The sequence below is a fragment of the Thermobia domestica genome, chromosome 1 (genome assembly GCF_964235325.1).
Source record: "Thermobia domestica chromosome 1, izTheDome1.hap1.1, whole genome shotgun sequence".
Classification (NCBI taxonomy): domain Eukaryota; kingdom Metazoa; phylum Arthropoda; class Insecta; order Zygentoma; family Lepismatidae; genus Thermobia; species Thermobia domestica.
The window spans coordinates 265,525,603-265,553,031 of record NC_137454.1 but is presented as its reverse complement, the minus strand read 5'-3'; the positions used below and the strand labels follow the sequence as shown (position 1 = coordinate 265,553,031).

The 27,429-nt window shown below is 35.4% G+C and overlaps 1 protein-coding gene across 3 annotated transcripts in view; it reads right to left on the bottom strand.

The window, feature by feature from the left end:
- The window catches only part of LOC145660877 (glutamine--fructose-6-phosphate aminotransferase [isomerizing] 2-like), a 364,008-nt gene that overhangs the window by 286,884 nt on the left and 49,695 nt on the right, over window positions 1-27,429 (bottom strand). For all 3 annotated transcript variants that reach the window (XM_081726310.1, XM_081726317.1, XM_081726323.1), the window contains exons 4-5: window positions 11,270-11,436; window positions 6,641-6,782 (exon numbers count right to left, since the gene is read on the bottom strand). In XM_081726310.1, coding sequence (XP_081582436.1) covers window positions 6,641-6,782; window positions 11,270-11,436 — 309 coding nt within the window. The remainder of the gene's footprint in view (window positions 1-6,640; window positions 6,783-11,269; window positions 11,437-27,429) is intronic.

Sequence of the window (27,429 nt, the reverse complement as noted above, 5' to 3'; positions counted from 1 at the left end):
CTTTATAAGCAAGAATAAAATCACATCAAGTTTATCAGAATTAGCACCATCCTTACTTAAAGGTAGTATCAGATTCAGGAACTTCATTTTTCTTTTATAAATCAAGAGACCGTTAATTCACGCTAGGCTTTTACATCGGCTCATATTTCATACAGAGATTTGAAACAAAACCGTGAGATATAAATATTCATGTTTCAAATAATATATCCATACGGTAATCAGAATAACGGAAACCCCTAGAGTTGGAAACGCATCAGATGTCTGGATTGGGAAAGTTCAGATGGAACCGTAGCGCCGGGCTGTTCGTGGTGGTACGTTCCGGCCAACTTCGTAGTACGTGAGGTGTGCTATTTACTGAGCAGACGGTGATACAGTGAAATGAGCGACTCTGATTTCCAAAGGCGGCAAATTGTTGGGGTTTGGATATGTGGTGTGAGAGTGACGAAAGTGGCAAGTGGGTTGGGTGTGTCGTGAAGGACAGTGTCCAACGTTGGGACCGCCTAAAAAGCTCAGGACGAAAAACCACATTATCGAAGAGGAGCAGTGGTTGGAAGAAAACTGACACATGTGATGATTATCGACACAGACTGAGAGAGGTGTTGCTTGAGTCCTACCGAGCATTAAACGTATTGTCACTCAGAACAGTCGTGAGATTGTCGTAGAAGTGACAGAAGAACTCAAGCAACATCTCTCTCAGCCTGTGTCGATAATCCTAGTCCGTGTGAGTTACGTGACATGGACATATGGAGTCGGGTTGCACAGGTGAAATCGGTGATAAAGAACCGTAACGATTTCAAACGTGATGGCAATGATGCCGCAAACATGCAACATGGACCACTGATGAATGGAAACGTCTGATATGGTCGAATAAACAATCGTAACCCTTATTTTAAATCGCGGGCTCTGTATATGTAGCGGACGCCTAAAGAAGCGTATGATCCGCAGTATCTCCACCCAACCCTGAAACATGGCTCTAGTACCTTCTCCTTCTGAGGTGGAGTTTTCGGAAACACTGGGCACATTACTTATTTTTAATAAGGAGTTCTAGTTCAAGCAACTCTCTCTAACATGAGGCCTTGACACACACACATATTATATTATATTATATTATATATATATTCACACTTTATGAAATCCTTCTTCTTTCCGATACGCAGTTTAATCAAAGCAACATGGTAAAAATACTAGTTCGAGGTACATACTAACTATGTTCAGAAATTCATTTCAAATGATTAGATAGTTTTTTATTTATTTATTTCTGCACATGCTGTAACAGACATCAATTTCATATGTATATTATCGCTATATTGCGAATGGTGATAATGATTAGAAATAATGTAAGTAAAAAGCTGACAATCACCGCAAGAAATAAACCTCATCTCTAGGAAGTACTTTCGAAGAACATCGTCTTCATCGTCAGCCTAGGCACACTTCAAAAAGAATTTAAACTATAAAAAGAATTCCTCCTAAACCTATAGAAAAATATAATACAAATTTTAAATCATTTTTTACTGATCCCCAACAAAGTAGTGGCGTCTATAGGGTTAAATGTCAATGTGACCAAATATATATAAGTCAAACAAAAAGGAATATTCATACCAGAATCGCTGAGCACATTCGCACGCCCAAATCTCGTAGCTTACAACAGTTATCTGGATTGGCATCACATCTCAAAGAAAATAACCACAACATTTTTAATTCATGTTTGATCGAAAAAGCAAAAACAGCAACTGAACGGAAAATTAAAGAAGCTTATTACATTCATAAGGAGAAACCGGCACTCAATTCAAATAAAGGTGACATAAATGCCATTTGAAGCAATGTTTTTGCTACTCATTTTCGCCGTCTGGAAGATAGTGAAAAAGAAAAGAAATGAAATGAAATCTTTGAGTTTTACGTCCCACGGTTATGCCCGTTAGGCTAAAGGAGACGGGGATGATGAGTAATGAATGAAATGGTGGAATGAAAAAAGTGGGAGGAAACGGGAGAACCCCGAGGAAACCCACGCACACGGTGTTTGTCCACCACATAATTCACTTGGCGGGGGCTGGGATCGAACCCGGGACCCCAAGCACCAGAGGTGAACGCTCTACCACTGAGCCACGCGGCCCCACTAATGAAAAAAAAAAGAAAAAAAAAAACAGTAAACAACAGTGAACAGTGGCAAGTGAATTACTATTACCAAATGTCTAATTAGAGTGAAAAGAAGATTTTTACTTCGCACATTTTTAAAATTCTTTTTATAGTTTAAATCCTTTTTGAAGTGTGCCTAGGCTGACGATGAAGACTATGTTCTTCGAAAGTACTTCCTAGAGATGAGGTTTGTTTCTTGCGGTGACTATTAGCCTTTTACTTACATTATTTCTAATTCATTTGTATATATTTAGATGTTTATCTAATATTCCAATATTTCGCTCAATGGTAATCATTCTGTAGGAAAATAAGATTGCTATTAATACAACGAGAACTGTAAAATATCCCAATTTTATTGTATATATTTTCTCTGGTTCTAAACAACACTCGTGTCAGTATGACGGCGATAATTTGTAATATAATAGAGCCAAGATTATCCGAATCTCGACTATCTAGTTTCGAGTTAACCAAAGTGCTCCTGGAAAAAAAAAAAAAAAAAAGGCTCGCGTTGCAGTGTGCGAGAAGCCGAAGCAACGCAGCAACACAAATTAACAGAAATAAGAAAAAAAAAAAAACGGAAAAGAAATCGACAAGATTCGAACTCCCGACCCCGGGATCACTAGCGTAAAGCTCTAACACGAACTGCTATCATGCTCCTCTCACTGTCGTATTTCATTCTTTCACTTTCATTCTATCATGATCCTCTCACTGAGAAGTCATTCTTTCTCTAGTTTTTCTCCCTTATGAACCGTCACGCTTCCACACATAGTAAGGAACAGCTTCATAACTAGGGCTCGGAAGTTGAAGACGACCTAAAAATTGACTATAAAGGACCTATAAAAAGACCTAAAAATTGACTATAAAGGACCTATAAAAAGACCTAAAAATATCTTAAAAATAACCCAAAACTGAAAAAAAAAAAGGACACAAAATTAAGACCCAATTTACCCAGAATTACATATTTTATGAATATAATGCTCAAGGAATATAAGCTTCTGGTAATATACAATACAGTATACAAGGAACTTTATAAATGAAATGCTTTGCTTTGTCGTTCAATTTGCATCTTTGTTATATTATTTCTGATGTCCAAGTTTAATCCTACTTTTGGAGGGCAACTAGAAGCCGGACACTTTTGGAGAAGGCCAGGACACCACACTGGCCCGTAACACTCTAAAATTATAATTGATCTGTCTATCAGTTAGCACGTAATAAAAATATTTAAATACTTTATGCTTTCAATTGTAGGTAAAGAACAAAATTACTTCCCCGCTGGACGTGAATTCGGCAGCCTTGAGCAGCAAAACGTACGAAAATAAATTTTTATTTGACCTTTTGCAGGAACAGCTCAAGGCAAACTTTTCACCTGGGCAAAGAGATTTGTTGCTCCTTTTCTAGTCCTAACCCATGGTTTACATTTTATTACAGTGATTTTAATAATTTAGAAGTCATTTTTCAGAATGAGGCAGAGCGGGTTCTACTGCGATTCTAATGGGAGTTAATGGCCAGTAAATTTGTCGAAAGATGAAGTGCACAAAAAGACGTTAAGACCTATAAAAAGCTTTAAAAAAGACCAATAAAAAAAGGCCGAAAAAGGTAAAAAAGGACAAATAGAATTTACCATTTCTGGTCTACAATGACCCAAAATAAACATATATTATGTTAAGTCTAATCTTCGGGCACTCGTAAAAAAGAGGATTTTTCCTCAACTTTCGGACCCTATTCATAACTGTGTGTTCTGCTTTCAACCATCATCTTCGAAACCTTAGGACTATTTTATGATGCAATTTTGAAAAATACTGTACTATGAGTGTATTACTTTCTTTAGTTTTTATGTTTTATTGTTTTACTTTTCAACTTATACTATAATGACTGAACGTGCTGTACAGCAATCACTATAGGCTTATTTATTATACTGTACCTCAGCCTGTATTTATTATAATGTACGTATAGTACTGCCCCTTCATTTTGCAGAAAAGTATTATTCGAGTCCGATTATCCGAGATTAGTCGGTCTACATTATCTCAGATAATCCGGACTCTGATGTACTCTTTTTTGCGAACACTTCAGCGTTTGATTTCTTATAATAGCTAACGAACGCGCTTTATGGTGTAAGCAACCTGGAGGTTCATTGCAAAGTAGATTCTTTCCATTTGATTCTACCCTCTGCCAAGCCAAACCAGTTTCGATTATTATTAATCTACTTAAATCTTGTTTTATACAGTATTATCTTCACAATTTCTTGTTCTACTCAAAGAAGCTATTCTGTCAGATGCTTTAACTATAACGTACTACAACTACGTGCACCACGCTATGTTTTACTGTGCTCCCATGTTAGACATCTCGTTATATTATCCCCAGGATTTTCGGTCACCTATAACTATCGAGAGGTTTCGCATTATGCAATAAAGTAACTTATTTGCTCGTTGCATTTCATTTGGATTCTTCTATACGATGTCTCAAAATTTTCATTCCGTTATTTAAGGAACTTCTGCTTATAAACAACTGTTTTCTTGTATTTCGACCATTTAAAAGTGTGGTTTTCTACCAAATTTGCGTAAAATGATAAATAGCTTTGTCTGTAAATAATTAAACCTTATAATTTATATATTATATAAAAAGTAAAAGTGACTTTCATCATCGCCCAAGCCATACTATAGGTAGAAACAAATTTCTATAATACTCAAATTTCCGGTTCTATATTTATTAACACCTCATTCTTACCATGCTCAAAATAGACACTTCTGATAGTATTGATACAATTTATTGGATATTTCTTCTAGAATGATACCTTATGTGTGAAATACTGAATGATGAACATGTTTTCACATTGCTTTTTGTTTAAGAGTACACATTAGAGACAAAAGGCGAAGGAGCTGAGATTTTGTTTAATATGTATATTCTAATGTATTACTTATACATTACATACTTGTGATATAAGTTTCTCATATTCATACAAGCATGCTCCATGCACATCTTTATTTTTTTTAAATTATAATTTTTTGTAGACAGGATTCGAACCTACGCGAAAATGAACAGTGGCATACAGCTCCATGACGCTATCTTCTACACCAGGATCGCATGCGTGATTTCCCTCTGTTTATTTCTGTTCTGTTCCGTTGACAGTATACTCCCTAGAGCCCTGAATCTGAGTCATGCAATGTGCTAGTTTCTGACTGATCTCTTTCTTGTAATATTTTGTGATTCTTTTCTACATGCCACTTGTATATTTACTTGGAACCAAAGTCCAAATGGTCTACTTTTGTTGAAGAATACACATGTTGCTCCATAACAGAATGAAGGACAATAGATTCCCTTGTAAGGAGACCTAATGGATGTTTCAACTTTCTGGAAGGTAGGCAAGATTTTTGTGAATAGAAGTATACATTATCACAAGAAGCGGAATGCGAGATTCATTATTCTGATCATGTCAAGTAGAATTCGACGATCTGGAAGCTTCCTGTTTATATAAGTAGCCAAGCGAATACGAATTAAGAGATAAGAAATCGTTCTTCCACAGCATTTTTAATATTTCTGAAGTAACTTAATATGACTCTGTCGCGAAAGTTATAGATCTCTCTCGTGACAATCCTACGTGTGGATATTAATACAGAACTGTTTACATTACGATCACATTATAAAGGGGATCTCAACTTACACGTGTCGGTAAAGTGTTCTAGTCCTTTTATATTTTTAAATATTATTGAAGGTCGACAAAAATATTTTTCCTCCTTTCCAGTATATTGTACTGTATGCTGTATAAATAATTTTGTAATTTGTGTATTAAACATTTCACTTATATATAATCAGTCTACGGCTGCTTGATTTACATTAGAGAGAGGAGGCTACAGCCTGAATGCGAGAAGTTCCGCTGGCTCTGGGGTAGTGTTGCGCATACCTACAAAAGCTGAGAAGCACACACCTACAAAAACTGAGCAGCTGTTAAGATTCTCAATTTTAAAACTTTCGGCTTTAGTATTATCAGTGTAAGTTTTTACAAATGTGATCGTATAATTTTATATAATTACACTTCTACGAATTCTAGGCTTCTAAGCGTGTGTCTGTATTTATTGTACTCAGAAGTTTTATCACTCCCTTTACTGTTACTAAAACTGCGCATTAGTTTGAAAATTATTATTTGAACAAACTTATCTCCTTTCTCACTTTTATAACACCTGTTGTATTTTGTATACAGTAATATTCTTTAGAAAACAAATGTCTTACGGTTAATTCTGATTCAACTGGGTTACATATTCTAAATACTTCAAAAAGATAACTACAGAAAAAATAAATAAATAAAACTACAATAAAATAAAATAACGAAGAAATAATAATGGAAGTAAAATACTAATTTCGAAGAAAGTCCTAAGTTTAAATAAGGAAAGAGATAATTTCTAAAAGTTAAAAAATTTAGTCCTAAACCAGAACAAAATCAATTTGAGAAAAAAAAAAAAAAAACTTATTATCATGAATTACGCCCTTTTTCGAAAACTTAAGCTTCCAGTACCTTTACTGTACAATATAGGAATGTGATCGGTCGCCAGTCTAGTTTTTGCTTTGATTCCAACCAGCAAAGGGCTTCCCCTTCTTGTTGCTACGCATTCTCCTGGGAAGTGCTTGCTTTTGAAACACAGAGCGAAGGCACCTTCCTATAACATACGAAAGATTCTGAGTTGAAATAATGTTTACAACATCCGAATGAAAAATACACAACTTTACATTCATGAACTACACAAATGAAACGAACACTAAAAAAAATATGATCACGATCAAACCTTCATATCAAGCTGTTATCGAAAGTTTCTATCCTTAATCTTTCCTGAACAACTGCTTTCCTAAAGCAATTGGATAATATTGTAAAATGAAAGTATTACGTCCATAGTTATCCTTATGCAAAAGAGTAATATGTTCTACATCAGTAGTGGCTAAATAGCGGCCCGCGAGTGTTTCATCGAGCCTGCGGATAAAATTTGTAATTTTTAATACGCTACTTGTTTAACTCCACACACGATAAGAAGAAAAATGAAAATGAAATGAAATCTGAGTTTTACGTCCCACGGCTAGGCTAAAGGAGACGGTGATGATGAGAAATGAATGAAATGGTGGAATGAACACAGTGGAAGGAAACAGGAGAACCCCGAGGAAACCCACGCACACGGTGTTTGTCCATCACAAAGTTCACTTGGCGCGAGCTGATCTAACCAGGGAGCCCAAGCACCAAAACGATAGCGTAATACATCTGAATCGAGACTTGACTTCAACGGAGAAAATACGTTATTTAATCGTGATGGTAAAAATAACGTTTGCTGCCTCAGATATTTAGCAGCATACGTTAGAGGGCTTTTATCATCAATCTAGCAGAATTCTTCGAATTGGATTGTGAACGTTGTTAAACATATATCTCAATCACTGCCTGCTGGATGTAGCGTTTTTCAACCCTTGCTATATATAAGTTTGTTCGTAACATGCATTCGAGATTTGGGAAAGTAGACAGTAAAACACAGTTTCAATGTCTGTTCTTCATAAGTTTAGAGTCTTCTAAGTATGGAGACAACATACTTAGTTCATCTCCAGCTTCTAAGGAATATAAACTCGAAAGAAACTACACCACACATCACTAGAAGAAATACAACGGTCATCCGTAAGAGTTACTCAAAACAGCTGTAGATCAGAGATGTGCAACTTGGAAAAAGGATGGCAAATCACAGAGGACTTACTGGTTTCAAGGGCCGTACGAGACAATGTATAACATTTTCACAAGAACTGAACAGCCATATTCAATGGAGAAATTTTTTCATCATACACTAGCATCACGGAACACAAACACTATTATAATAGTAACAAAAATATTTGCTTATTAAAGAAAAACAAAAATCTATTTACTTATAATTCTAGTGGGAAACTTGATCCTTCATGTTCTGAACCAGTTATCTAAAGTTCGGTAGTACACTGATGTTTCAACGTGGAGAAGATTTAAGGTGGACAATAGTTTCAAGAGGGGAAAAATCACTCAATTTAAGAAATTAGTAAGATCTACATTTTCAAAAACTAGTTGGGCGGACCGAATGAAAAGGTTCAGTTAACTGGAACCACCTGTTGCACTCGACGGCTCCTGTAACTGCTGCTAATGACGATATAATAATAATATTAATATTATTAATAATAATAATAATAATAATAATAATAATAATAATAATAATAATAATAATAATAAATCATCTAAATTGTTATCGCTGTATATTTTTTATTTATTTATTTATTTATTTACTTTTAATTTGCCTGGCCCAAGTATTGCTCTTATTTTGACCTTACATCATTGTCTGCGTAATTTACTTGACCAGAAATGTAGGACGAAAAAATAATTCCTTGGAAAAGATTAGATATGAATAATGGCGGTAAAGTAACAGCGCCCAATGTAAGGTATTATCAACCTCGTCATTCACTTTTGATACTGGGACATTCCATGTGAAATCAACCAATGAAATGACAAAATCTGACCTGACAATCTTAGATTTTTGTAAAAATTGGTGCACAACTTTATTACAGTGGAAGATGAAAAAAATCCCAAATATTACCTCTCTCCTACTGAAAGTGTCCCCATACAGGGTGTTCAAAAATTGCGAAAAAGGGAGTTTTTTTTTTTTTTTTTAGTTACAGTGATTATTAAAAATTGTCATAAAATGGTTAATATGTGCACTCGAGACGTGGAACAAACACCATTGGAAAGACTAAAGATTGCTCTATATGTTGTATTATATTGAAAAAACTGTACAATAAAAAATAACTTCAAAAATTCAAATCAAATTAAAATTTGAATTTTGAATTTCGCACGGAAATGTCCCTGTGAATTTGTTCAATATTGTCCAGATTGTATTCTCATGTGTGTGCTAAAACATCACAAAGTTGCATTTTGGGCACTCAATGGGATCCGATTCAAAATTCAACATAAACCAAACATTGCAAGATATTGACCATGTGAATATCTGCGTTCAGATCGATAACCATTTGTCTGTAGCTATTTACCTGCAGCATCAAAGGAATGTATATTATACTTCATTTGTTTTTTTGAAGTATTCATTTGAATTTACATAATTATCCAGCTTTCGAATTATTTAGAGAGGTATTACTTTTCCGAACAATTCTCAATACAGGTCATTATTCTTGTTAGTCAGTATGGATGTTTCTAAATTTATATTGGCTATATGATACAAGTTATTTTCATTCCTTTGTTTCAGGATTGCTGTTACAGAACTTATTATGAAAGGGAGGAATATATTTCCTTCGCTTTCAGAATATTTGTATCAAATGTGTTATGAAACACAGTGATACTGCTCACAACCACTTCAAACACTTTCAGCATAAACAATTAGTCAATCAACTCTTTTTCCTATTTCAATTATGCGCTTCCACATGTCTGTAACAGCAATCTTGAAACAAAGAAATGAACGTAACTTGTATCAATATAGCCAATATAAATTTAGAAACATCCATACTGACTAACAAGAATAACGACCTGTATTGAGTATTGTTCGGAAACGTAATACCTCTCTAAATAACTGGAAAGCTTTATAATTGTGTAAATTTAAATGAATACTTCAAAAAACAAATGAAGTATAATATAAATTCCTTTGATGCTGCAGGTAAATAGCTACAGGCAAATGGTTATCAATCTGAACGCAGATATTCACATGGTCAAAATCTTGCAATGTTTGGTTTATGTTTAATTTTGAATCGGATCCCCTTGAGTGCCCAAAATGCAACTTTGTGATGTTTTAGTACACATATAAGACTACAATCTGGACAATTTTGAACAAATTCACAGGGACATTTCCGTGCGAAATTCAAAATTCAAATTTGAATTTGAATTTTTGAAGTGTTATTTTTTATTGTATAGGTTTTTTAAATATAGTACAACTTGTAGGGCAATCTTTAAGCTTTTCAATGGTGTTTGTTCTACGTCTCTAGTGCACATATTAACCATTTTATGACAATTTTTAATAATTTCTGTAACTGAAAAATGCCCTTTTTCGCAATTTTTGAACGCCCTGTATGGGGACATTTTCAGGATGAGAGAGAGGTAATATTTGGGATTTTTTCATCTCCCACTGTAATAAAGCTGTGCACCAATTTTTTACAAAAATCTGAGATGGTCAAGTCTGATGACTTGTTGATTTGACATGGAGTGTCCCTACTTTATTTGTTAAGTTATACCATCTTAATGAAGGGTGTCCTAGACTTCTGATTTACATCATCCTTTCTCCAAAATGGGCCTGGTACAAGCCAATCTGAGTTTACCACTGTAATGGAATAGTTGTATGCGTTTTAGGGCACTTCCGGTTTATAGTCGCTACCTTGAAATCGGACATACTAGATCGAGTTCAATTTCTTTTAACCGTCTCCTTTAGCCTAACCGGCATAATCGTGGGACGTAAAACTTAAAGATTTCATTTTCAATTTCTTTTAAACGGAAAAGACGCCACGTGGGAAATCAAGTACCACTAAAAATTTCCCTGGATCCATTTATGTAATTTTATTTTATATATCTATTCCCATTTGAGAGTTATGAGCACTGACACTCAACAAAACCTTGCCTTCTCAGGTAAGTAACAATTGCACTGGCAAAAGCACAGAAGTGATCTTAATGTCTGCGAATCGGAGCTACCGTAACAGAACTGTTGACTTTAACAACCGCCATCCAGGCAGACCACAATGCAAGGATACAGCACTCTCTCCTTCCGTGCCTTCGGAATCATGTAATGCAATAAGAGTAAGGGCATTTCTCATGAGAGCAAAATGAGTGAGGGGCACCACCTCTCTTCTATGGGCTGATGAGCTAGGTTATTTGGTTATTTTGAACTGTTGTTGTAATCAAACTATAGACAAATTACATTTCCATCAGCTATATTCAAGCTCCTGAAAATCTGCATATTCATTGCTTCGACAGTACATATGTTATGTCCACCACTTCGACAGGATGAACTTGCGAATAGTATAAATAAATTTGCGTTCTGATAAACACTACATAATTTAGTGTTGTTCAAATATAGTGAAAATATTAAATGTATGTACTGATCCTATACAGACAGCACAGTATTGTAAATAAATTTAAAAAAAAAAAATACAAATGTGAACTTACCAGCTGTTGAATAACTAATTCAACCAATTCCCTAAACGAATGTGTTGGATGGTGTTTATAAATATGATGAATTAATTTTGCAATAACTTCTGTATCAGTTTCGGATTCGAAGTTATATCCCTTTCGAATAAGAAATTGTTTCACATCTTTATAATTAGTCACAATACCTGGAAGAAAAATAAAATAAAGGAGTTTTATCCAAGTGATGGACAAACTGAAATATAACATTATCCATTACGACTCTGGAACTTATTTGATCATTACCAAGAAGAAAAAATCTAAGCAGAGTAACATATTTATTTCTTAAAACAAACAATGTGTTACAGTTTTAAGACATAAATGTATTATCTGGTCAAAAAGCTTTTCAATCATAGAAAATGAAAATCGAAACCTAGAATATTTTGCCAATTATCTAGGGTGTTTTAAAAGGCCAAATCACAGATTTGAAATAATGTAATGAGATCTATAATGAAACTCTTGAAAGTAAATGATACCTATGTTTACAAAATATGATTAGAGTGAGGTTACCGTTTCCCAAAGACAGTCCCTGGATTTATTAAAAGCAAACTTCCTATGGTATTTCATTCATTAAAAAAATTCTTGTAACCTTAGATTAGAGTCAAAAGTAACACGGATTAAAGCAACACTAAAATATACACTGCATAGTAATACTAAAGAACAAACACATATTGACCCATAACTTTTGAGAAGACGATCTGGGTACATCAAATGATCAATTTATGAGTACAAATATTACTCCAAGTCTATTGTCAAAAATAGTTCAGATTCTCCACCATGCAGATTCTCCACCATCACACAGGAAGTGATAAATCAAACACAATGTAAAGCAATACGAACAGAAGGCATGAAATACAAGTTACCGTGAACACATAAGAGCTTTCATCACATTGGTATGGCGTATGACTACGCCAGACAGCACAGCATTCTGCACATCTGTTTGGCACGATTCAGGAGAGCTAGAATATGTTGTCCTATTTTTCCTTTTCAGGGCCTGGAGGGTCCGGGGATGGCGGATTCTTTTGTACATGTCTTGTTCGAGGGCATTAACATCTGGGGAATATATTAACCCATCCATCCGGTTGATTCCTACTCTTTAGTGTTTCTGTAACTTAGGCAGTTCTGTGTACGTGCCCGCTGTCATCCATGAACAACTGCACAACGGAAAAGAGGAACATACCCTTCAGGATTTCGGTATAGTACAGTTCTCCCCTCACGGATTCTGCGCCGAAGATGTGCACTGGTATTCTTTCACTGTTTGTTATGCTCGATCCGCATACTTGTCACATTCACGAATGTACTTTGGACAATTTTGCACTTCCTATTCTCTTCATACAGTGTGACGTCCAGAATCATTTGCGCACAGAATAGTGATGCATCTAAAAACCTCACATGGGACCACCTCCCTTGGCCTCAGTCACGATGTTTCTTAAACCGTTGTAATCTCGTACAACGAGAGTGGAGGGTAACACACTTGCCTGGCGTACCAGCATACAACCTAACAATATTTAGTAGTCTTGAATTAGTTCTGGATGGCACATGGAAACCAATGTGAGGAATTTTGGCCGCGGTCGTAAATCTATTCTTTTTTGCTAACTGGCATAAACAGATCCTGTCGAACTATTGTACAACTTCCACTAACTCCACTATACAGATGTTCCTCTTACAACAGAAGCTTTCTGAAGTTGGGAAATTACGCTCACAAAGTTCGACTTTCTTAAGCCAATCACCAGTTCTGGCACGATCATAATAACTTAGATGAACCTTTCTAACCAATTTACAATATACTGTTCACTTTACACGACATTATTGCACTGACAACGGCCTCCACCGTATTTGATTGTATCCCATGGGTACCAGCTTCCCACTTGGTGGCAATTTTTTTCTTTTTCGATAACGACGCCCGTAAAGCACGTTTGCCTCTACTGATAGGCGCAACAGCTCATTAGTACCCTCTACTGATATATTTATGATAACAGAAAGACAAAGTATTGCGGACAAAAGTTATGTTTCAATATGAGTTTGTTCTTTATCAATTATCAAGCACTGTACAAACATGAACTTGCAAGAATTCCTCTGAGGCTTTTAAAAACAGAATAGATGAAATTCATTATAAACAGAAAATTAATAATAAAGACTGTATTAATGTGCAAATAAAATATATTAATTAAAAACACATATAGTTAACGCTTAATTATGGTTCTATGCTCAATGTTTTACTTCTAAATCCGACATATAAAGAAAAGAACTCACATCAAAACATAAATTCTATAATTATGTGGGGAAAAAAATGGGCATACTAGAACCAGAGTTGGCAAAAACTGTTTTTTAAAAAAGATTTTTCTTTAAACATTTTCTGAAATAGATTTTTAAAACATTTGTTTAAATAGATTTCCTTTACTTACTTAGATTACATATAGATAGAAAAAGTTTAGTTGGCTTTAACCTCCTTATGCAAGAACGGGGTCCTGAGGAACGGAACCTACAGCTTAAATAGGGCTGCTAGGTCGTGTCCCAGTTCCAATCGATCGTGATATACTGATGTGAGAAACAGAAGCTACTTTAAACTAATAAAAGCAGAACTCCAAGTGTCTGTGAATTTTGTAAGTATGTCCTGCAAGTATTTCTCAACGTATAGAAAATAATGCGGAACTGATAAGAGATACACACAGTTAAAAGACAATAAAGATTAGTATAATATACTTGGTTGGGTGGATTCGAGTATAATGTTTCTTTCAGAAGAAGTATAACGCAAAAACGTACTGTATGATTTAACGTGGAATCTGAACCACATAATCTCACACTGGAAATAATAATAATATACTTTGAGTTTTGTATGTTACAATTATTTTTAATGAAACTGCACCAATTTTCAATCAAATATATTCTGCATTACTATGTGAAGCACATATAACTATGGTAAGTAAATTCTCAGTATCACATATCTTGTTGTTTTTTTTTTTTTTTTTTTTTTCTTCCCTAAAATTGCACGACTTCTTTTACTTCTTCTGAAAAATCTGGCAATCCTAAGTTTACAAGGGGATTCGAACCAGTACTCAGTTTGCACCCGACAGGAATGGTCCTCCGTCTGGACTGAAACAAGCGACTTCTTGATTACAAAGGTGACGAGTGTACCGGCTTATTCATAGAGAACATCTGATACACTGTACTAACGTTGAATACTTTCAAATATTGAAGTTATTTTAGGAGAGAAAAAAACAAGAAGAAAACAACCTGAACAAGTGAAAACGCTGCACAGAGTTATATACGTTAATAAAATAAATGGATAATGTCTAAAAACTACAGAGTACAGAAGATCTATTTTAGGCCAAGTTAGTTCAATGAGTGAAAAATACAATAACTTAAATTCAATTTGCATATAATAAAAGCAGTGAATAAAGATACGAATCGTTTAAGTTCACTCTGACTCTCATCCATTCATACATATACATACTGTACATATGCATAAAATAATTTTAATAAAACATTTACATTCATGCTTCCTGAGTTTGTAATGTATGAGAAAAGATTTAGATCAATATTCCCCAAATGTATGAGAAAAGATTTAGATCACTGTTTCTCAAGGTTTCTGACGTCGCTGACCGCTCGTAGTCACTATTAGTACTCCGCGTCCCTCCCTGAAATCAAAAATGATTATATATATATATATATATATATATATCATTAAATTAAACTGATAAAATTTCAACTTCACAACACTAAACGTGTTATTTATGACAATGCGGTATTCTTATAAATGGAGATATTTAAAAAAAAAAAAAAAAAAATGCTATCATACCAGTTAGGCCTCTTATTATGAATTTAATCTTCACCTAATGTGAGAGCTCTTTCAGCTAGGTAGGTAATTTTCTTATTTCTTTCTTCATCTTTTGGTATTCGATTCTTTTCAATTGGTCAAAACTTAGCCAATGTACATTATAAATATTGCAGGCGTGAGCAACAGGTTAACAACGTTTAATAAGCATAAAATGTCCCTCGGATCCCTTTTTAGTCTCTCGCCCCTTCTTCCACGCCTGGGTCCCGGAAACTCTAGATGGTTTGAGATAGAGGAAATTTCATGAATTTCTACGATTTGTGGCATTTTTAATCTTTAATTTATTTATATATTTTGGTTTAAACTAAAAAGGGAAAAAAGAAGCACCTGGTTTAAACCAGCCATGGCTGTTACTAACGTATTGTCAAAACTACTCCGTTTTCTTTACAAATTCGATGATTTTGGTGGTTTAAACAGCAGAAAAGATTGCTGATAAACATGGTTTTAATATTTTAGTGCAATATCAAAAGAAAATAATGAAATTTAAAGATTCAAATATGGACAAACATTTTTCCACTGCTGACAAGGTAAAGGAGAATTACTAGGAGAATTACTGTTTTACTATTCAACACTAACCATCGAATAGATTTACTCTAAGGAACAAGGTAATGGATTCATATCTACATACCAGACATTTTATCAATCATTTTCCAGTCGTGAAGTTATTACGGGTATTACATGCAGAAACAAATATATACACATTTGATTGACATATACATTGTTGCAAACTAAAATGTATCTCATTGGTAATGGGTGGATACGTTTATTGTCTATAGTAAAAGTGAGTAGCTCGTAACTTAATAGCGGTAGAAATTTCCGTTTATTTATAGCAGAGCTTACACAATTACTGATGATGAATTAAAGAATGAAGTTAACAGACATTACAAAAGTCTCATTCATGTAAATTAATTTATAAGTTTATTGATAAGCGTGAGATAAAAACTTAGGAATAGACCTCTATAATCATAATAAAAAGTAAGCAAATAAATGTCACAAATCTTTGTGTACTTCTATTTTTAAAACGCTTATAGTTTCAATACCTCATACAACGCTGCTATCTTCATTAGAATAAACGTTACTTTTTTGACAAGTACACGAAGTGGATATGTTACTCCTTTAATATCTGCATCATCGATATTTGACTTACAAGTCATTGAAACATCTGTTTAATCTTAAACCACTTTTGTTTTCTGAAACACTAAATAACAAATATATTGTGTTCTCTCATTCATTATTCTTCTCAAGTCTCAAACCTGCATATGGTTGCTTTTGTTTGCAACTAATCATCACAATAAATTATTTTTATATTTTGTGTAATATGCAATTATATATATCTGAGAAGAATAATGAGTGAAGACTACAACATACTTATTTGTTTAGTGCTTCAAAGAAACAAAAATCGTTTAAGATTGAACAGGTATTTCAATCTCTTTAGGAACTTGTTAAATCAAATATCTCTTTTAGGTTCTGGCCCTTTTTAGGTAAATTATAGACTTTCAGTCAAACGGCTACAGCATCATCACTATTTATCGTAGGGTCATTGTTCATACCTTATTTTTTCCACAACAGAGCAGTCTTTCAAACGGGATAATTCACATTTCCCTATCATGTCCCTGAGGCGCAAAATTTTGAGAGAAATCGGGATTTTTCTCTGATTTTTTTTTTTTTTAAATTTTGAGCTACTCTGAACCCCCGTGTGTTAACGCAGAGATCTGAAAATTAACTGAAAAAATAAAAAGGGGTGTGTGTACTAAGTGTACAAAATTTCAAGGTTCTATCTTGAATAGTAAGGTCGGGAAAAATATTTATAAATGATCCCCACAATGTCCCAGATTACCGCAAAAGACCCTGATCTCAGGTAAAAAAAATTCCTGGGACATCCCTATTTACCCTAGGGTCATGTTTGTACCTCATTCTCTTCAGAATAGAACAGCCTTTCAAACAGTACCATTCACATGTCTCTATCATGTATCTGAGAGTAAACAACGGGAAAAAATGGATTTTTTGGTTAAAATATCTTTTTCTTTTTTTACATTTTTGCTCCTCTGGACCCGCCTCCCTGTATTAACGCAGAGATATGAAAAAAAACTGATAAATACTACTCGGTGGACTTAATGTTAGTGCAAAATTTCAGTCTTCAAGGTGCAAAAGTAGGCCCGCCATAAAATAGTAAAAATAGGCCTAACAAAAAAAAAAAAAAAAAAAAATCAGGATTTCAGACAAAAATGTCCTGAGGCATTCTGTTTACCCTAGGATCATGGTTCAGGCATCGTTCTCTTCAGAATAGAATGTTCTTTCAAACGGTACCATTCATATGCCTATATATAGTATCGGAGGCGGGAAAACCGCGTAGGGATTTTTTGGTTGAAAGATCTCTTATTTACCTTTTTTGCCTCTCTGGACCATCTACCCCACCCCCCACCCCCCGTGTTAACGTAGAGACCTGAAAGAATGTAATAAATATTACTCAGTGTACTGAATGTTTGTGCAAAATTTAAATCTTCCAGGTGCAAAAGTAAGTCCGCCAAAAATAATATACCCCACAATACCCCAGATTCCCGTATAAAACAGGATCTCAGGTAAACGTTTCCCGAGACATCCCTATTTATCCTAGGATCATGGTTCGTCCATCATTATCTTCAGAATGGAACAACCTTTCAAATGGTATCATTCACATGTCTCCATCATGTATCTGAGACCTGAAAATCGCGAAAACGGATTTTTGGTAAATAAGTATCCCTCTTTACATTTTTGCCCCTCTGGCCCCTTCCCCCCTGTGTTAATGCAGAGACGTAATAAAAGTTAATAAATACTGCTCGTTGAACTGAATGTTTCTCCTAGGTGTGAAAGTAAGACCGCCAAAAATAATAAAAATAGGCCTAACGAAAACATATTTTTAGTTATGACGTCATCACTCCCCGTGTTTCGACACAGACCTCTATGCTTCGAAAAAAAAAAAAGTAAAAAGCTTTATTGATACTTTTTTAATCGAATAATGAAGACACGAGTTTAGTATTTAAAAATAGGCACTAGAATCTAAAAGCAGGGCTCAGTGTTCTAGTCTCTTCTAAATAGTTGAAAAGTGACCAAAATCTCATCAAAAAGCAACTTTAAACCTCGATGGCAAACTTGGGCATAAATCGAATTTTTACATTTTTTTTTCCAACTAAAACAGGGCTGGATGGATCACAGCTGAAATGTATAATTTTTCAACATGTTAAGATTAAAAATTATTTACCTAAGTTTGTCAGCTAATAAAAAGAAAGGGATTACTTGTGTTTAGAAAGGGGTTACAATTTCTATATTTTCATTATGTCCAATAATACAAAATTAAAGTAATATAATTAATACATAGTATCTAGATTATCATTAAGTGGTAATAAAATTCTGTCTTGTACAATTGGTTTGTTACAAATTTTGTCTTGGTACGACATGATTGGCAAACATAGGAATGGCTTCTACGAACATTCCGCATACAATGAAAAGTAAACTGTAAACAGATAATGTAAGTCATTCTCCTTTAGCACAATAAGATCAAGTAAATAATGTGGATTATGTTTATACCCTTATTACGAACTTTTAAAATTAATAATCAGTAAAATGTAACTACAGAATTTTTATGCACAGAAGTTCAAAATAATTAACGAAGAAAACATAATATATTAATTTATCATATTTATATATGCTTTATAAAAAGATTCATTTCACATGGCTTTCGAGAAAAAATAACAATTATGGATCATCTCAATATTGTTTTTGGTATAGCAGCAATAGCATGCTGAACATTAAGTGCGACTTTTTGCCCCGCTTTACTCTTCTAGAGAAGAAATATTTCCTCCAGTTCCCTTCCAGGGGGCAACGTACCAAGAACTGACGAAATGTTGCCACGTTGGACCGCAATGGATATACGTTGTACTAAGAAGGACGCTGAACGAACATCTCCAGAAACGATAGATATGCGTCTGCCTACCTCTCTGATAAAATCAAGGCTTCTAGAACCCCATGCCCCACTGGTCTCGATGGATATTGGAGCAAAAATAAATTTGTCGAGGAGATTATTGTATTTCCTTTCCTTTTCTGCCTCTCTACGTCTAGCAACTTCTCCAGCATTCATAACAGTCAATGGGAGGCTTGAATGGGCAAATGTGTCCGAACATGTAAAATCCCAAACTAGTGATTTGCCTCTCATCCAAGGTATTAATGTCATGCCGTCAGGTCGTTTACCATCAGAACGACAACAGCCTGACGGTTCACGAATGGAAGGAATTTCTGCCGTTGTGAGGGCTCGCAAAATGATGTCATTAACAGATGAATGTCTGGTGTTCCTGCCTATGCTCTTCATGTATGAGAGGCCATGCAGGCCGCGTTGGGTAACTTGATCCCCGCAAGCTGGACAGCGATGTGGCTCACAAACATCTGAACCTAGTCTTAAGGCCACTGCGATTCGGAAGTTTTCATTAGACATGTGAAGACCTAATTGGGGGGAAGGTAACGCATTTAACCATGCCCCAGCATGGGGGGATGACGCAGCAAGAAGCCTAGCTTTATCCTCAGGAACAGTAACGGATTGTAAAAGAAGTTCATGAAAATGTGCTGCTATTGGTGTGTACCAAGATGCCTGAAAACCTCTTTTGCTGATTTCTGGAAGGTCCGTATCTGTTATATTTATCCATTTACTTGAGCCTTCTTGAACTATTTCATCTGGGTCCAGGTGGTAACCTTGTGGAAGGAGATCCTCGATTAAACGAAGAGATCCGTGGTAGGACGCTAAAAAGGTAGGAATCGCCATATCAACGGTTCGAATACCAAGACCTCCTAATCCAACAGGTAAGGATGCTTGCATCCAAGAGTCGTCACTCAAGGAGCAGTTCAAAATTGACTCCAGACCCATTTTAAGGATAAGATCATATTTTTCCAGTAGTGGAGTCTCATTCCAAGATGGAAAGCATCTTAAGAAGTAGTTTAAACGAGGGATCGATAAAGAGGCACGTAGAAGAAAGAAAGCTGCATGGACAGAAATCGAGGCGAGACGAGACAAAAAATGTTCTAACTTCGATATTTTGCTTAACAGGACATTGGTAAATGCTTCCTTTGTGAGAGCGGCGCCTAGAAGACAAGCATTATGGTTAGTTAGAAGACGTATTCCTGGGGCAGCTTCGTCAAATTTTTTAAATAATAGGTCGAACTTGGCTTCATCTGACCCAAGAAATCCAACTTTACACTTTGAAAAATTCAAATGTAGACCAAGTGCAGATGCCTTCTCATTTATTTGTGCTAGAGTTGAAAGAACTACATCAGGTTCATCAGCGATAGTCCCATCATCCAAGTACCAAATGTTTAATTCAGTGTTGAATGATTTAACTAAGGAATGAATGGTTATAGCAAAGAGTGCTGGGCCCAGGGGATCTCCTTGTTGTACTCCTCTCTGGGATGAAATAGTATCTTCACCTAAGAATAGATCACTGGGTTGAGCGTAACATTGGTAAACATATGGATAGATTGAAGGAAATTCATTCAACACTGTAGTGAGCATGGAGTCCCGGCGAAGCTCGTTAAATGCGTTGTGAAAATCTAGCTTTAAGATAGCTTTAGGAGCATTGTGAATAAAAAAAAAAAATAAATAAATAAATAAATAAACTCGGGTTGCATGTACAGCTGCTTCGGCTCCGTTGGGAATACAAACACCAAGTTGGTGGGGAGACAAAAAGTTCTTAAAATGCTCTCGTGTTCTGAAGCATATAATTTTGGCTGATGTTCTGCGCCAGACATTACCGACTGCGATAGGTCTAATTCCACCACATTTCTTTTTAAGAGCAGTAAGTTTGGCTCCGAAAAACAATGGCCGAACTTCCAAGGGGACTTTTCCTGCAATAATTAAATTGAACAGATCGCATAATGATTTTAAGAGCTTTTCCTTCGATTCAAGTACTGAACAGGATAGGAGATCTTTGAGAATCGAAGGGCGAAGACCATCGAGACCTCCCGCGCTACCAGATGGAAAAGAATTAATAGCTACCTTAGCTTCATTAATCGAAACTCCTTGACAGCTCTTTGGGTCATCAGGAAGATTTGGTAAAATAAATTCACCAGGGTGGGCTGGATGCTTCTCCAACAGCGTCTCAAACACAGAAATGTCGGCGGGTGCAACAGTATCATCTGACATTAGTAGACGGACTGCTCCACGGATGTCACCATCTGCAAGTTTGTTTTCTACAATCTTAAGATTGGAAACATTCTGTTTTGGAAGAGATTTCTTGATCTTTGTTGGATGCCAGGTTAAGATACTACCAGGTTAAGATACCTACATCACACCAAACACGAACTCTTTGTATTACCCAGGAGGTAAGGTTCTTTACATTTTCTGATTTTTTGGGAGCAGTTAGTGCAACTAATGGAAATAGAAACAAGTTGATCCAATCTTTTTCGTCGTTTGAAATAGTTACTTGAAGTAACACATCGGCAAGTGCATCAGCAACTGCAGCTCGAGCACCTCGAGGGACACGTCTTAAAATATGCGTTGAGGACCTTAACGATATTAACATTTTGCCCAGGTTAGACAACGATAATTTCTGTGTGCCTTTATTGCGGTTAGAGATATTAGTACAAGTAGTTTTATGATCAGGATAGCTATTATTATCGACATGACAACAGTCTTCGTCCCCATTTATAACCTGATGCTTTTCACCTATGTGTATAGCTAATCCTCTGGAATTCGCATAATGTTTTCCACAGTGAGGACATGGTAACACATTCGTAGATTTAGTAGTAGTAGATGAATGGCCATTACTAGGCTTGCTAATGTTGGCAACTGAAACATTCCTAGTGGTATTAGTTTTATCTGATTTGGTTGATTCAAACGATGGAACACTTGAACAGTCACTTGATGATTCCATTAGATTGTAGTGTGTTTTTATATTCAATTAAGAAAATAAAATCACAGTATTATTTTCCATATGAAACAATAAAGGTACAGATATTTCGTTGAAAGAATGCTCATTGTTGGAAAGTTTTGAAAAATTTAACGTTAGCACACTAACCGAATTCTACATTTTCGATTAAAACATTTCAACCGATTAACCAAATTAAAAACAGATTTCACAAAAATGATCTCGAAGACTTCAAAGATACTTCGCGTCACATTCCACACATTCAAAAAAAACCTGCTCCCTCACTTTTTGTAAAATTTCTTGCACTGAGACATTTTCAAGTCTCAATATTTAACAATAACAATATATTTTCAACTCTATTATTTTCAACTCTAAATTATTCGACATTCAAATAAAATAACAACAGGCATAAATGAGGAATGGAACAATAATTGCTAACAGAATAACAGAAAAATATAATAATTTGAATAAAATTGTAACAATTACATTAAATAAATTTATGAAATAATTGCGAAAAAATAATTAAGTCAGCAGGAAATATATTTCGATAGTCGAACCAAAGGAAGGGGTAGAAAACCACCTATCAAGGGCATCATATCTATTGTTACTGTCTGCTTTCTTACGCCATCCAATGATATTACACCTTATTTGTATAGTATGTCGTCCAGTTGTATAAATGTTCAGTGTTGTCCTTTGTGTTAAGAGAAGAAACACCTCATCTAGTTCTTTTCTATGTGGTAAGGTGCCAAGAACCGACATGTTGCCACGTTGGATAGCAATAGATATGCATTGAATTAGGAAAGATGTTGAACGAATATCTCCAGTAACGATAGAAATGCGTCTGCCTACTTCTCTAATAAAATTACAAATGTTAACTAAAAATGCAGTTGCATACAAAATGCTAACAAGGGCTCTCAAACCCACCTTGAGAGCTTAAGCACCCACCAACCATCCATTGTGCTTTAGAAAGAACAAAGGCTGAAGTGAAAATAAAGCTGACTTGGTTCACATGGGGCAGCACAGTTGCACATGGCAGCAGTACTGAAGTTTTTAGAAGAGTAATAAGTAACAAGTTTCTGCCTTTTTCCATTTATTTTTGTAATATTTTTCTTAGAAAACTGCCAATGTAAAACACAAATCAGACGAAAAAATTACTTTACCCACCCGCCCAAAGTAACTTTTAGTGACGAACTTGAAAAAAAAAGTAACTTTCAGTTAAAAAAAAAAAAAAAAACACCAAGTGACTCGCTATGAGCCCTGCTAAAAGGGGATATTGATGATGCAGGTATTAGTAAAGCAGTATGTGAATATCCCTTCGCTTTACTACATATGAATGTCCACTCTGATGATGATACCAGCATCATATGAGCTATTAAACTTACAAGGATTCTAAAATAAAAATAAGCAAAGGCGCGTGAGAGTTATTTACTTACTTTTTATTATACAAAATTGTGTATTACACAAAACATGAAAAAAAATCTCTCTATACAGTTACGACGCTGGACTGTATCAAAATGTAACTCGCTGTGGGGAAACTCAAGTATAATCCGATGAATGATTGATTATCCAAGTACGAGTTAATATAACTGTATGACTGAATAACGAGCATATGATATGTGTATAATGATGTATCACCGAATGCCCATCGTTTTCACTTTCTGAGAAAAAGAGAATGAGAAAGTGAGAATAGGAGCCACTTCTGTATGAGGAAAAGATTAAATACAAATTTATTATTTGCTGAGCAAAACAATATAATATATTTACTTTAAAAAACTAAATACTTGTGACAGTTCCGCCAACTAACTTTTTGGTTTAATCCGACACTATGATACACAGGAGTAATGTACAATCTTGTATATGAACAACCGCTGAGACCCCTGAGGGAAGAGAAGCAAGATGTCTCATTTCAAGAAATGAAGAGGAAAACCCATTGAGAATGTTAGAGATGATGTAAATATGGATGCTTGTGTACGCCCGGACCCTGCAACAGATGTAAAAGAGGAAACACTAATTTTATTGCTGCTCTTGATTGATACACGGCCACTGATAGAGCAACAATACATATTCTGACTGCGACGGCAGTAGCATTAGGTCATAATGTAGCGGAACTAGTAATAAATACGTCTTCCATTCACCGATACTGAGAGAAAATCCATAGCGGGGTTGCATAAGACCTCAAAAACAATTTCGAAGTGTATCAAGTGCGTTAGTTTTGCAATGGGACGGAAAACTACTGCCCAATTTGACTGGTAGAGAGAGACTGTCGACAGGTTATCAATAATTATTACAGAAGATGGTCATGAGAGGCTAATTGGTGTTCTCAGTTTGTCATCATCAAAAGGAGAACATATTGCTTCTACTACAGTTTATTAGCTTGAAGAATGGAACTTGGTAAAGTTCGTGCAGCCAGTTTGTTGTCACACTACTCCCTGCAATATGTGCCATGTGAACGATGCTTGCATTCTGCTAGAGCAGATGCTCCAAAATAATCTTCTATACCTTCCTTGTAGACACTACATTTATGAATTGGTTTTAAAATGTGTATTTGACAAGTGTTGTGTTTCGTTTGCATCTGGACCGGACGCTCTCCTATTTGAGCATTTTCAGAACGAGTGGTCTAAAATAGATTGTACTAACTTTATTCCAGGAATTGATTATGATGACGTAAGGAACAATATTTCAGATGTAAGAAATAAAGTGTTGAATTTTGCTATCAAACTGTAGAAGCAGGACACCGCAGAAAAGATTACAAAGAATTTTTAGAACTGACCATCATATTCTTGGGTGGCATTCCTCCTCAAAGAGTTTTCTTTCGTTTGCCTGGAACAATACACCATGCAAGGCGGATGGGAAAAGCAATCTACTGTTTAAAAATATTTCTCTTTCGCCAACGATTTCGTTTAACGAAGCACGGGTCTTCGGAGAGCATGCATTTTTCTGATACGACTATATGTTCAAGTTTGATTTAAATGTGATCAAGTATTCCATTCACCATTACAAGACTTGCAACTTTTGAAAGGTTTGTACAGCTATAGACAAATAGATGCTGAATTATCTGATGTGGCTCTTTCTAAATTTTTTCGGCATCTCTGGTACTTGAAGGAGGAATACGTAGCATTGGCGTTTATTGATGATGAAGTTAGCATAGTGGAAAAACAAAAATTGGTTGAAAGAATTAAAATTGTAAGGGGAAACCGTGAAGCAGCAAAGAGGCTTGACGCACGAGGTGATACCATAAAAATTCTTGTGAAAAGAGAAATAAGTGATTTTGTTACAACAAACAAATTTTTCTCGAGATATTTAAAGTACCCAAAGGGTTTCTTCATGGTCAAATAACAATGACTATCTTCAAGGAAAGACAACACTTAAATTCATCTCCGTAACAAACGATGCAACAGAAAGAGGAGTGAAACTAATAGAAGATTACAACAACATTTTTACGAAAAAATGATCAGAAACAGTTTCTTTTGCAGATAGTGAAGGCTCATAGACAATCTTTTCCTAGATGTGACAAAAGTTAACTGTGTAGCAAATACACTTTTCCTCACAGATCCATATGAACTTTTTTTTTTTTTATTTTGATGTAAGGAATCACCTCCTAGTTTGTCGGTGTAGTTCATTAACACCCTGTATATGTATATATATATATATATATATATATATATATATATATATATATATATATATATATATATATATATGGTAAGTGTTTTGCTTTTTAAGTTGAAGCAAGAGTGTGATTTCTGAACCAATTGATACAAAATGATGAAATTTTGTACGAAGCAAATACCAACTGGAGAAGTGCTTTGGCGTACGCAGCAAATAAGAGTTGCAAACCAAACAAAGTTATATTTTTTAAAACTACTACGTCAGATTACCGTGTAACGTGGGTTCCTGTCACCACAGCATGGCGCGTCCTCAGGTTGCGGATTGAGGAGAAGGCCTCTAGATATAGAGGTTAGCTGCGAATATACTGAATAAGCAGTCGCGGACAGACGACTAGGAGTGGTCCTCCAGCTTGAGGGTTTAGGTATGACTAACAACCTTATCCTGTAAAAAAAGACACTTGTTCAGAAACATTCACAAAAGCCTCGGACAAGGACTGATAACTTGACACGACCTCAGCAAAAGAAAATGGACATGAGATTTGTAACATGGAATATTAGAAGTCTTTATAGGGCAGGCGCGTTAAAATCCGTAACGAGTGAGTTAGAGAAATACAGGATGGACCTAGTAGGAGTTCAGGAAGTTAGGTGGGAAGGAAATGGATCTGTGAATTCCGGAAATTTTACGTTCTTTTACGGGGAAGGAAATAAAAATCACCAGTTAGGAACAGGGTTTTACGTTCACAAACGAATATAACCAGCAATTAAACGGGTTGAATTTGTTACTGACAGACTTTCTTTTATTACTCTTAAGGGACGGTGGTGTGATATTGTTTTAAATGTACGCTTCTCCAAAATATAATTGCATGCCCGAATTTTTCTAACCAGGGATGATATCGAAACTGCACCTTGAATTGGGAGACATTCTATTTATTTCCTGATAGGACATCTCGAGCAAGTCCAAAACAGGATGTTCGTTTCTTGCCCGGAAGTGACCCCGCCTTTGCAGGGGCTAAAAAATATATATAGAACATTTTGACCTATTTTCTATAGCAGGTTTCCATAAAGTACGTTGCTACCCCTAAAAGTTGAAACCTATGCTAAAACGCCAAAACACGTGTTTCATCATTGTAAAAGCATAATTTAACGAAGTGAAAATATTTGCCCCAGGGACTCCGCAGGGTCCCAGGTAGGATCCAACTCAAAATTTGCAATTGAAAAGAGGGGCAAGTAGCATATCGTTTGAAAGCTAGTGTTAAAAGAAAAACGTTAACAGAAGTCTCACAGCTCCAATCAAACTCTGTGCGAAATGGTGGAAGATTCAAAATTTGAAAACAGTCTGCAGCTAAAAGTGCATGGCCACCACAAGAATTCCAAAACTGTGATACAGGTGTCAAAATTCTAAAACACGTGTTTCATTATTTGAAAAGTGCTATTTATCGAAATGATAATGTTTACCCCAGGGTCCCCGCAGGGTCCCAGGTGGGGTCTAACTCAAAATTGGCAATTGAAAAGAGGGGCACGTAGCATATCGTTTGACAGCTATCCCCCTACAACTTACCGACAGCCCGTCTGGTAGAATCGATCTATAAACCTGTAGACCACGTGGCTGTTTTGCATTTACAAATGTCATTTTGATGTGAAGAACCACATAGTTCGATATTTGTTTCAAAGCTTTAGGTGTAAGAGGTGGTCATGAACTTTAAGATTCAGTATGTAGACGTAGTGTAAACATTCCACCATTTTGCAGAGGATTGGCTTAGAGACGAAAGATTGGTTCCATACGCTGTCTGTTTTGAGAAACTTTGAAAGAAA